This window comes from Nannobrachium achirus (assembly GCF_963921795.1).
Source record: "Nannobrachium achirus genome assembly, chromosome: 17".
NCBI lineage: Eukaryota > Metazoa > Chordata > Actinopteri > Myctophiformes > Myctophidae > Nannobrachium > Nannobrachium achirus.
The window spans coordinates 8,199,016-8,212,696 of NC_137824.1; the positions used below are offsets into that span (position 1 = coordinate 8,199,016).

Here is a 13,681-nt window from a genome sequence, read left to right on the forward strand (position 1 = left end):
TCTATCTATCTTTCTATCTTTACTGTGTCTATATATGTTCTATCTATCTTTACTGTGTCTACGTTCTATCTATCTTTCTATCTTTACTGTGTCTATATATCGAGGGCTTGGAGCGCAAAGGGCCTATGTGACATTTTCAGAATTTTACAGGAGAGCAAAAACAAAGTTTTAATTGACTGTAACTATTTTATTAAAAACAACATGCGTAAGCACTAAGCAGTCTGTACTTTTATACATATTAAGCTAAAAGGAATTGATATTTTAATAGTTATATATATAAAAAAGTACAAAACAATTTTAAAAAAATACAAAACTAATACGTGTAAGCTAAAACGTCACTTAGGCCCTTTGCGCTCTAACATTGTATAGCTTTTTGCTTCACGTTTAGGGTCTAAGTGACATTCAGAAAATAATAATACTGGACCAGAGACAGTAACTTGTTAGTAACTGCTCCGATCCACACCAAACTTGGCATGAACACTAATCAGGGGCCTGCCATCAGAGTAGCCACACCAGGGGCCACATTTGGCCCCCAGTTACAAAAACAGAGGCCCCTGGGGGCCCATGGGTGCCAAAAGTGCACCGTTCGTCCAATCTGCGCCAATCTTGGCATGAACATTGTTCAGGGGTCTGCAATGACAATAGTCACATGAGGGGCCACATGTGGCCACCAGGGGGCACAATAGGGGCCAACTCAGGGGCCCCTGGGGTGCTAAAGGTGCACCGTTGCTCCAATCTGCACCAAACTTTGCACAAACACTGTTCAGGGGTCTACCATGACAATAGTCACACCAGGGGCCACCTCACAGGCCTTATCAGGGTCCCCAGTGTACCATATCAGGGGCCCCCAGGGGCCTCGGGTTCCAAAGGCACACCATTGCTCCAATTTGCATAAACTTAGCATGAACACTGTTTAAGGGTCTGCCATGACAATAGTCACACAAAGGGCTTCACCAGGGGCCCCAGGGTGCAAGTGGCCCCTGGGGGCCCCGGGGTTCCAAAGGTGCACCGTTGCTCTGATCTGCACCAAATATGGCACAAACACTGTCCATGGGTCTACCATGACAATAGTCACACCAGGGGTAACCTCACAGGCCTCATCAGGGGCCCCAGTGTACAATATCAGGGCCCCCCAGGGGCCCCGGGGTGCCAAAAGCACACTGTTGCTCTGATCTGCACCAAATATGGCACAAACACTGTCCATGGGTCTACCATGACAATAGTCACACCAGGGGCCACCTCACATGCCTTATCAGGGTCCCCAGTGTACCTTATCAGGGGCCCCCAGGGGCCCCGGGTTCCAAAGGCACACCATTGCTCCAATTTGCATAAACTTAGCATGAACACTGTTTAAGGGTCTGCCATGACAATAGTCACACAAAGGGCTTCACCAGGGGCCCCAGGGTGCCAGTGGCCCCTGGGGGCCCCGGGGTTGTGACTATGCCCTGGTGTGACTATTCTCAGGGCAGAACCCTGGACAGTGTTTGTGACAAGTTTGGTGCGTAATGGGGCAACAGTGCGCCTGTGGCACCCAAAGGCCCCTGGGGACCCCTAATGTGGCCCCTGGGGGCCCCTAATGTGGCCCCTCGTGTGACTTTTGTTGTGGCAAACCCCTGAACAGTGTTTATGCCACGTTTGGTGCAGAGTGGACCAACGGTGCAACTGTGTCATCCAGGGGCCCCTGGGGGCCTTGATTTTGCACCTGGGGGCCACACATGGCCTCTGGTGTGGCCACTCTGAATGCAGACCCCTGATTAATCTTTTTTTGGTGCGGATCAGAGCAGTTTCTGGCAAGTTACTATCTCTGTTCCCTTGTGTTACCCAGGGCCCACCAGGGGCCCTAATGTGGTCCCTGGGGGCCCCACAAGGCCCCTGGCGTGACTATTGTCATGGCAGGCTCCTGAACAGTGTTTGTGCCAAATTTGGGTGCCTATTAGGGCCACGGTGTGTCTGGTTTGGTATTCTACACGTGCACTAAAGCCTTTTGCGCTCCAAGTTCAACTGAAGGGTTTCACATGAGCCTTTTTGGTTTTTAGGCTTTATTTCAAAAAGTAAAAGTTATTATTACGAAAGATTTTCACCATCTGATAGAGTTCGCAGAGACCTTTAAAATGATGTAAAAAAGTCATTTTTGCAAAAAATGTCACATAGGCCCTTTGCGCTCCAAGCCCTCGATATGTTCTATCTATCTTTACTGTGTCTACGTTCTATCTATCTTTCTATCTTTACTGTGTCTACCGGTATGTTCTATCCGTCTGTCTTTCAATGTTATATGAGATACTTAAAGTGTGTTTCCTGTGGAAATAATAAATTCTTCAATCAATCAATCAATCTACTGCAGTGGTTCTTAACCCATTTAGGCCTGACCTAAGTTTTCTGAAAAACGTAAACGTTGCTACATAGCCTGTCCTACACTAAAATGTGTTCCTGGCCTGGTGGTGCCATAGTTTTGTACTTTTTTTCTGTTTTGTATGTGTCTATGGATATAACATTACTCTAATACAGTGGTTTTCAACCTTTTCAGGCCGCGACCCCCAAAATAATCATAGTTTAATCTAAATAATTTGGGGACCCCCCTGGTGGTCCCGACCCACAGGTTGAGATCCACTGCTCTAATAGACCACTGGATGTGGTTTCTTCCTGAAAGCTGAAAGCCCCTGAGTAATGAATGGATTATTAAATGAACTACTATTCTATTCCATACTATACTCCATATATAGTATAGTATAGTATAGTATGTTATGGTCTAGTATGGTCTTTACTCTTTACATAGTGTACAATATAATCATAAATGTGTAGACTCTATCTCGGGATGCTCTTGTGGGGTTGAAGTTCTTGTGCACGTGTCTGTTGTTGTGCCGTGGTGTGTGCTCTGTGCACGTGTCTGTTGTTGTGTGCTCTGTGCACATGTCTGTTGTGTGCTCTGTGCACGTGTCTGTTGTTGTGTGCTCTGTGCACATGTCTGTTGTTGTGTGCTCTGTGCACGTGTCTGTTGTTGTGCCTTGTTGTGTGCTCTGTGCACGTGCATGTGCCAAGGGACGAGCATGGAAAATGAGCTGCATCTCCAGGGCTTTCTCCCTGTAATAAAGGCACTACCCTAGTTTACATGCAGTATGGTGTATACAGCCTATGAGCCTGATAATAGCAGGCATGGGGTGCCTGGTGGCCTAGTGGACCAGGTGCATACCATATAGGCAATGCCATTTCGGCATCAATGCCTGTCGGCGTCGATGCCAGAGATCAGTGGCATCAGTTCAGAAAAAGCTAAGGTATGGCAACATGACTGGTGTCTTGCAAGACACCAGTCATGTTCCCATACCTTAGCAACAGATTAACAATAATGCATTGCACCTGTGCAGCTGACCTGCGGAACCTGGGAATATACCATTTTGTCAAGATGGGGAGAATAAAAGTGTGGAGAATATAATTATAATGCCTTGTTAAAGTGACCATTTTGTAATTGTACTGTAATTTAACAACATAAGAGACATTCATGGATTTATATTTAAAAGTAACTTTTATTTTCCCCCCTGGACCCCCCCTAACCCCTGCCATACCCAATTGACGCCCCTGCCAGAGATTCTGGTCCCTGATTGGGCTGCGGGTTTAAACACCTACCTACCTACCTACCTACCTACCTACCTACCTACCTACCATCCATCCATCCATCCGCAGTAATTGCTGGCGCAAGTAATATAGCATCAAAAAAGTGTAGAGCCGCACACTCGTAGCTGCCGATGCACATATATTTATTAAAGGACAACACAGAATAGGAAACCAACGTTTCGACAGACAAGCTGCCTTCTTCAGGGTTATACGAGCAATGGTCAAGAAGACAATAAATACCCGAAAGGCACCATGGCCGATCTGGGGGAGTGACACTCAATCACACCTTGCATATGGAAAAGTACTGGGTTCAGTCGAGCGCACACACATATAGGTGAGGGATATGAATTACATCCATACATAGTAAAACATCAATCTCTAATTCGAATGGCCAAATAAAGTTACATACATGTATCAAAGGCCTAAACGACTAAATTGCCGAAGCAACATTAAGAAAAATAAACAAAATGAATAATAATACAGTGCCAAAAACACCACAGTGATAAATGCAGTGTAGAGCAATAAACAAATTACACAAATCATAAGGGCTATAGAGGGTCTTGGCTTGGTTCAGTTAGTAGATATGACCAAGTAATGACTATTAGCCTATAGGAGAAACTTGCTGTAGAAGGGCCTCCTATAAAGTAAGAAAAACAGAGGCAATTAAAAGAAATTCAAAAAGGATCTATAAAAATGGTTTAAGATCAAAGTCAATATTAAGACCCATAGGTGACAAAGTTTTAAGAGAATAAATCCATGAAGCCTCTCGTTTTAAAAGTAAAGATTCAATGTTCCCCCCTCTTCTAGGCACATTAACCTTTTCAATACCAATATAACGCAGCGAGGACACGGGATGATTGGCCTCTGCGAAATGAGCTGCGACAGGGTAGTTCATATTTTTACACCTGATGGTACTGCGGTGCTCCGCAATACGGACTTTCAGTTCTCGTTTGGTCATGCCAACATAAGCCTTGCCACAAGGGCAGGTCAAGAGGTAAATAACCCCAGTGGTCGTGCATGTTATTACACCTTTAATATCAATCGTTTTGCCAGAATGAGGGTGTTTGAAGGACTGGCATTTGTGTGTGAAATTACATTGGGTACAGGAACCACATCTGTAATTACCAGCAGGAATAGGTGCTAATGTACGTTGTGAAGGCATGGTAGGAGGAGGGGGTAAATCAGACTTCATGAGGTGGTCTCTGAGATTTTGACCACGTGAAAAAACAACCATGGGGGGTTGAGAGAAGGCTTCATGGAGTAACTTGTAAGACCTGAGGATATGCCAGTGCTTATTTAGAATAGTTTTACATTTTTCAGCAACACAAGAATAGCGAGTAGAGAACATAACAGGGGGCCGACCTTTATTATCTGACCGTCTAAGGAAAAGTTCTGATCGGGGTTTCGAATCAATTTTTTGTACAGCATTGTGAATTTGGGTTTTCTTATAACCCCGGTCTTTAAACTTTTTCTGCATATCCAACAGGTGACGGTTACAGTCAGTTGGTTTGTTGCAGATACGTTTCACTCTACAGAATTGACTGTAGGGCAAGTAATATAGCAGTCACCAATGTATTTGTCAAATACAACTTACAATGTAGGCCTTTAGCAGATGCTCTTCATCCAGAGCAACTTACAATAAGCAAGGTAAACTCATCAAATGCATAGAGATATTACAGTGCCTCAGCATGTTCTAAGATCATATCTAAAAAAGAACCTAGCATCAGTCTAAAGTGTGTGTGTGTGTGTGTGTGTGTGTGTGTGTGTGTGTGTGTGTGTGTGTGTGTGTGTGTGTGTGGTGTCACATGTCATGTTGTGTCGTTGATTAAACACACAGTCTGTACATGATGTGGTGAGAAGAACATATGAGTCATGAACTTGAACACCTAGCTTAACACTGTTTATGTATATAGGTTATAGCCTACTGGGATGAGGGCCGAGCCTTGTGCACATTACAGTAGGCCTCCCAGTAGAGCCTATAGAATCAAGAGGGTTTTATTTGTCTCCAACTTAAACAAAGTACAAGCAGGGAAATGTTGACAAGACGCGTTCCGCCAATTTTGCTACAATCCTAACGTTCTATTCTAACATATCATCCCTGTTGATGACCATATAAGGGTGGAAACCTCAAAATGTCCAAAGAAATACTGTTACTTTTCAGGATTCAAATTCAAAAATGGCAAAAGTACTTTTAGCTTTTGCATAACGCTGTAGTATGATCAAGTAATCAAGTAGCGCATTAATTTACGGGGGGAAAAGGACAAGGTTAGACTTAGAATATGGAGGCCTAGCTAGGCTATATATGCCTAAATACAGTGCCTGTGAGGAACACAAGAACATTCGCCCGGATCTAATCCAGCGACCTCGCAACGGTATTCCTAAGCGCAACCTCAGTAAAACTATGCCTAACGTTTAGGGTTAGGCATAGTTGAAACTAAATTGAAGGCCAGAGGTCGAGGTCAGAATAAAAACAGCAATGAAAACATAGAAATACATACTGTAGACAGCAGCGTTCTCTGAATATGTACAGTTGATGTACACATCGGTGCAGTGAAACTGAACCATCCAGTAAGATAAGTGTAAATTATACACATGACATGGGCGTGGCAAAATACCAGTCATTTAGTTGACACTCTTATCCAGAGGGATTTACAAAGTGCAAGATCAGAATAAGCACTCTGTGTGTGTGAACAGTTCATAACTAGGGTAGTCTCGCCAGCCAGACTGTGGCCTCCGACACTTTAATGCTACTGTCATACTGTGCGTGCGTGTGTAGCATACAGTCTGGAGCAACGGAAGTTCTGAAAATGATCAGAGGATGAAGTGAGAGTGAGTTGAAATTTGTCCTAATAAATAAATCAAAATAACCGAAGCATGTGTAGCTTGCTGCTAATCGGAAATGGGAATTGTAATATCAAATAATATCAATATCAAAATCACACAGATGACCACACTTGTTCAGGATGTGTAGTTTCAGACTCTATACGTAGCATTGTGACTTTGGAGGTTGTAACTAGTTACTTGGTGTTGAAAACCACTAGAAAGATGCATTTGGAAATTGCAAGTGTGGTTGCCTTGAGGTGAGACACACTATTCGAGCGGTGTGTGTGTGTGTGTGTGTGTGTGTGTGTGTGTGTGTGTGTGTGTGTGTGTGTGTGTGTGTGTGTATATATATATATATTTATATGTGTATATATATATATATATATATACACACACATGTATATATATGTGTATATATATATATATATATATATATATATATATATATAACATATCTCTTAGCAAAGAAACGATTCATGATGAAGCCAGTCGATTTGACATACATATGGCCCAAGTGCATGCCACAAAAACTGTGGGAGGAGTAGCGCGGCAAAATAAAGTTTGTCTCGGAGGCCCTGGAAGATGGATGGATGGAATAAAGTCGGACGAGTACTATAGCCTGGTTGTCCTGCAACCACACTAATAAAAAGTCCTTTCTTTGCTCAGACGGAAGCCTTTGTCGCGTTAGTTGTCTATCCACAAGTTTCCGACGTCCCATCATGCATTGCACAGCAGGTGGGAAGAAGTTCCGGCGTCGGCTGCCGAGCGGAGCTGAGTGTGATCTACAAGCTCACAACGGTTGTATCTGCGACGCGATGTGTGTATGTCAGCTGTTCTTAGCTGTTTTCTACCAGCTTACCGGATGTGTCCCACATGTAATCCTACAGTAAATTCCCACGTAAACAGGTGGATACAGTGTGTGCAGACAGACTGGCAAAGGATTCCATTCCATGTTCCACTCCAGTGCTTCCTGACCAGACCAACTCTGATCTGTGCGATCATCTTTACTGAGTCAGTGTTGCGTTGGTGATGACCAGTGTTGATTTAGAAAACAAGGTTTGATTTAGTTTGAGTCAGAGGCCCATTTTCATTTAGTTTTAGTCATGTTCAGTCATCTGAAAAGTCTTAGTATCAGTCTAGTTTTAGTCGACTAAATATACGATTTTGTCACCTAAAATGTATTTTGCCGGTGCCCTGGTGGCGTTGTTAAGCCGTGACCAGAGCCGAAGAGTTTGACAACCAGTGCTCTAAATAACGTCAGAGACATTGTGTGACGTCACGTGTGTGAGGTAACGACTTCACACACTGACGACTCGTCGTCGTCACCACAATCACATAATGGGCTTTTCTTTTTAAACTAAATGCCATTCAGTAGCTTATTTTTATTAATCACTGCTAGACTTTGAGCTCCTCTACACATGGTTTAGGTATTAGTCAGGTATCAGTGTTGTATAGGAATGCCACAGCAAGGAGTTCAAGTGCACCAGGAACGGTCGTGCTGTTCTAAGTGTCTGGATCCGGTGAGTGGTCCAGCGAGCGGTCCATGTGGACACAGCTGCTGCAGGAGGTTTATTGATCAGCACCGGACCCAGGACGACCAGCGAGGGACATCCGGTTGTGGTCCACAGTGCACAACACACACCGTCACTCCTACAGTACTGGATCTGAACAGAAACACCACGATGGATGAGGTGGTGGAGCAGAGCCAGAAGAAGACACTGCTCCTCCCAGCTGAGGTAATGGAGAACCTGAAGACCACAGATCTCCTCCCAGATGTTCCTCCTGCTCCCTGCTACGCCGGTCCTGGAGACGTGGCCTGTGACTCCTGCTCCGGGAGGAGGCTGAAAGCGGTGAAGACCTGTCTCCAGTGCCTGGTCTCTTACTGCGACGCTCACCTCCGGCCTCACTACCAGTCCGCCGCCTTCCAGAAACACCGGCTGGTCAGCGCCTCCCCCGTCCTCCAGGAGAGTGCCGTCTTCTGCTCCCGCCACGACGAGGCGAAGAAGGTCTTCTGCCGCACCGACCAGCAGTGCATCTGCTACCTGTGCTCCATGGACCAGCACCGAGGCCACGACACCGTCTCGGCCGCCACGGAGCGGGCCGCGCGGCAGAGGGAGCTCACCGCGAGTCGTCAGGACGTCCAGCGGAGGATCCAGGAGAGGGAGGAGGACGCCGAGGCGCTCCGCCGGGAGGTGGAGTCCATCAACCTCTGCGCCGACAGGGCGGTGGAGCACAGCGATGCCGTCTTCCGCGAGCTCATCTCCACCGTGGAGCGGAGACGCTCCGAGGTGAAGGAGCTGATCAGGGAGCAGCAGCGACGCCAGGTGAGCCGCGGCGACGAGCAGAGGAGGCGCGCGGAGCAGGAGGTCGCCGGACTGAGGAGGAGAGGCGCCGAGCTGGAGCAGCTGGAGCTCACAGAGGATCACGTTCACTTCCTGCACGGCTTCACATCCTCTCTCCCGACCATCAGAGAGTCAGCAGACGGCAGCCACAGCCCTCCTCTGATCAGAGAGTCTGCGCAGCCAGCCGGCAGCCACAGCCCTCCTCTGATCAGAGAGTCTGCGCAGCCAGCCGGTAGCCACAGCCCTCCTCTGATCAGAGAGTCTGCGCAGCCAGCCGGCAGCCACAGCCCTCCTCCGAGCCGCTTCCATGTGTCAAACGTAAGGTTCAGACCAGAGGACATCCTCAGGGAGTTGGAGACACTCGTCTCAGAGACGGTGAGCAGAGTGGACGCGTTCCTGCCGACAACACCAACGCCTCCTCCTCCTCCTCCAGAGCCCAGAACCAGAGCAGAGTTCCTGCGGTATTCACGTCCCATCGCTCTGGATCCGAACACGGTGGAAGCTCACCTGACCCTGTCCCGGGACAACAGGAAGGTGAGGAGGACGATGAGCAGACAGTCGTACCCTCAGCACCCGGAGAGGTTCACCAAGTGCCGCCAGGTCCTGAGCGGCGAGGCTCTGAGCGGCCGCTGCTACTGGGAGGTGAAGTGGACCGGGTACAACGTCTACATCGCGGTCTCCTACAGGGACATCAGCAGGACGGGGCTGTTCAACGAGAGCGGCTTCGGGTACACCGACAGCTCCTGGTCGCTGCAGTGCTACGACGAGGAGTACGTGTTCCGACACGGCAGCGTGGGGGCGGTCATCCCGGGCCCTGTGAGCTCCCGGGTCGGGGTGTACCTGGACCACAGCGCCGGCCTCCTGTCCTTCTACGGCGTGTCCGACACCATGACCCTGCTGCACCGCGTCCACACCACCTTCACACACAGCCTCCACCCTGGCTTCTACGTGTCTTCCTTTATTGGAGCCACCGCTGAGCTGTGCGACCTCGGGTAAGTCAGTGAGTGTCCTTCCTTGGTAGCTCAGTCGGTAGAGCCTTTTGGACCACAAGGTCATGGGTTCGATAACGCGAACGCAGCGTATGAGTAGCACGCGGCAAGTTGTGTGGTCATGGGTGTGCTGCTCGACCTCAGCAATCCGTCTCCCAGGGCTCCCAGTTTCAAGTTGTCAACATAATCAAATCTACAATTAACTAGTAATAACTAAGGTAAGACCCCCATGGAGGTCCCTGCATTATTTTGGGGGGTCCCCAGATGATTAACTTAGTTTATAGAGGGTATAATGCACATTTCTAAAGTTGACAATTTAAGGACTTTTTCTACAAAGTATTGGCCAAACTGTCAAATATTAGAGAAACATTGTGCAAATAGCCAATCTACATGCTCACAATACCTCACAACGTGAGGCGTTGTTAGCTGCTATTTTCACAATAGAACAGTGTTGTACAAAATGTAATGCCTCAACTCTTAGTACTTGTCAGGGTGGGGGGGTCCCAGTTAAAATATGATTATTTTGGGGGTTGCGGCCTGAAAAGGTTGAGAACCACTGCTGTAATGTTCCAGTCCCCATGTGAGAGAGAGAGCAGCTGCAGCTGTATGGAAACACACACACACACACACACACACACACACACACACACACACACACACACACACACACACACACACACACACACACACACACACACACACACACACACATTCATTAGAATTAACTTTCCAGTTCAAGCCCAGAATTTGAAGCAAGTGCTGACATGTTTTACCACTGAGCTGACAGAGCTTGCCTGAATGCTCAGGGGGAGAAATAGGATCTCAGGTCAGAACTTAGAAAAGGGGTCAGTGTTAAAGGTTGTGTCCGAAACAGGCCAAATACAACCAGTCTACTGTAGGAATGATAGTGTTGTTGATGTACTCTTTAAAGTAACTGTATAGACTAGAGCAGGGGTTCCCAAACTTTTTTTTGTCTCAGGGCACCCCATTAATATTTTTTTAATCCAAGGCACCCCTACATTATAATTTTCACTCCCAGCACCTTATATTTATAGCATATCGTCGTTGTCGGGTGGAAACCTTGTATGTCCAAAACCGTTCGTTTTGTATTTATCATCTATAAAATGATCTAAACTAGTGAAAACAGCCGATCTACAAGCACACAATGCCTCGCCATGCGAGGTGTTGTGTGCTTGTAGATCGGCTGTTTTCACAACTTTTGTGCGACAGTCTTGTATGATGAAGCAGGGCTTTGCTTTACCAAAAGACGTACACATTTGAAACTTGGAGATACGAGGTTTCTGCCCGTCAGTGACATTTTGGTTAGAACTGACTGAAAATAACTTTGTAGCCTACTCCAAGTTTAAAATGATACTAAATATTTTTTCAAGTGTCCAAATAAATTCCAAATATTATCAAATTATCTCGCGGCACCCCTGGACTGCCGTCGCGGCACCCCAGGGTGCCCCATCACCCACTTTGAAAACCCCTGGACTAGAGTACAGTGATTTTTAATATGTACTGTATATGGGGATTCTAAGGGGTTACCAGTGGGTTCTAAGGGGTTAACATAGATTAAATGGGCAACGCTGACCAAAGCCAAGCCTGAATCCTCTGCTGGCGCTGAGCTGATGATGATCACACCATTCCAGCTGCACCCAGCTGGGGCGCGTGTATCAAAACAGCATCCCGGTTCCAACAATGGAAGCTTGTGTATAGGTTATAGGTAATATAATAGGCCTACATGCGATGTTTCATAACCTATAACACAAGAAATAATCATAAACATTCTATATTTATAAGGTCAAGTATTATATACTTAATAATTGGGACTTACAATAAGTTAAGAACCATTATCACAGTTATAATAGGCCTACATTTACAGTAGTTTAGGCATTTTGGTTTGATGTGGGCAGAACAATTCGTCCTTGTTTGTTATTTGACTATTTTGACTAATTAAAGACACTTCATAGTGAATTAGTGATTATAATAAATAGCCTATGTCATGATTGTTGTTATAGCTAGATCAAATTGTGTTTATAATATAACGCCGGCGCACCTCTGTCATCTCCACCGAAAACAAGCGCTCCCCCCTTGTTCCATTGTTGGAATGTTGTTGCGGGATGTTGTTTTGATTCACGCAGCTGGGGCTGAGTCAGAGAGAGAGAGAGAGAGAGTAGGCCTACTGTATGTGTGTGTGTGTATATAACAAGCAGGGATTAACTTCTTTAGTATCTGATCATTTCTTGAAACTTCAACATCGTGTCTTTCAAAAAAAGAACGTTGGTCATTTCATCGTCTACTCAGGCTTTTGTGAACACCCTGAACAGATTTTCAATTTGCTTGATTCATTATTTAGATATTTGATATTCATGTTATCAGACACTCCCCATCCAGGGCCCGTTCCCATATTGTAACTTACTTCATTTTAACCGCGATAGATTCATCTATAGTTAGTTAATTAACCTTACTAATCAAACCCAAAATATTACATTTGAGAACAAAGGGGATCTACAGTGCGCCTCAGCCTACACGGCTAGTCTGGTGCATCACATCACATATTTTGTGTTGATCAGCTATTTTCACTACTTTTCACTACCATTGTGGAACTTTATTCAACTTTATTCACATTTTATTGTATTATTCTTTTACTGCTGAGCCCAGCCCAGAACGCAGCCCAGCCCAGCAGCATATGGGACGTTCCCTCAGTGTCCTTTGTCCGTCTTTTTGACACCTTTTTTCATTTCAGGAGAACATCTGCAGCATCTGCGGCACACTGGGGGCGGCCTCTTGGTTAGACCTCCCGTTAGCTACTCACCAGGTTAGCATTCACCAACGCTAAACGTTAACCCTAAAACCTAACTCTAAACCTAACTCTAAATGCTACATTCACACTGAGAGAAGCCTAGCTAATGGTTGGCTTGGTAATTCAATGTAATGTCTATGCCAACCAGCTTTTAAAATGTCCAAGCTTTTTTCTTTTTTGAGCATGGGAATTTTAAAAGCTGGTTTGCATAGAGAATACATTGAATTACCAAGCCAACCACTAGCTTGGCTTCTCTCAGTGTGAATGCAGCATAAGGGAAATTTAACAACGCAAACTCCCTGCGATTCCCTTAGACTGGTTGGCCGGTTGGCCAATGATGATCCGTGGGTCTGCGGTTAGAATCCCGGTTCCTCCTGTCAACATGTGGAAGTGTCCCTGGGCAAGACTCTGAACCCCACATTGCCTCGGTGCTGGCTTGCCACCATTGGTGTGTGAATGTGTGAAGTGAGGACGCTGTGCGTCGACTGTTCGCTGCTTCACCTCCCAATGTATGAATGAATGGACCGTTGTAAAGCTCTTTGAGCACTTTAAAAATCACACCCAATGTGAAGTGAGCGGTGGTCGTGCTTGCATAACGTCTTCAATTGGTAATTGCCTGGTGATGTAATACAGGCTACACACACATTGCTATGGCAAAACACTGAGGAAAAAGACTAGGATATAGGTCTAGGATGTAATTGGTGACGTAATATGGCTACACACACATATATTGCTATGGCAAAACGCTGAGGAAAAGTGGCTACAGATATGTCTAGGATGTAATTGGTGATGTAATATGGCCACACACACACACACACACACACACACACACACACACACACACACACACACACACACACACACACACACATATTGCTATGGCAAAACGCTGAGGAAAACACATTGCTTTGGCAAAACGCTGAAGAAAAGTGGCTACAGACACACGCACAGCCACTCTATGGAGCGGTTTACCACCGCTCAAAAAGCTCTATAAAACTGAAACCTATTATTAGTGCGGTTGCCCGACAGGGCAACACCCTGTAGTCCTGGGGAAACTTTATTTATTCCACTAGATAAACCTTATTCTAGATAAACTGTTTTCTGAATCAGTTGCC

General features: G+C 46.0%; 1 protein-coding gene across 1 annotated transcript; it reads left to right on the plus strand.

The window, feature by feature from the left end:
* Nucleotides 1–7,886: 7,886 nt before the first annotated feature.
* LOC308301881 (tripartite motif-containing protein 16-like) lies at nt 7,887–9,767 on the plus strand (the record flags this gene model as incomplete). The annotated part of the gene is made up of 1 exon (XM_080746031.1): nt 7,887–9,767. The coding sequence occupies one exon, from the start codon at nt 7,887–7,889 to the stop codon at nt 9,765–9,767; it is 1,881 nt and encodes a 626-aa protein (XP_080602157.1).
* Between the last annotated feature and the right edge of the window lie 3,914 nt (nt 9,768–13,681).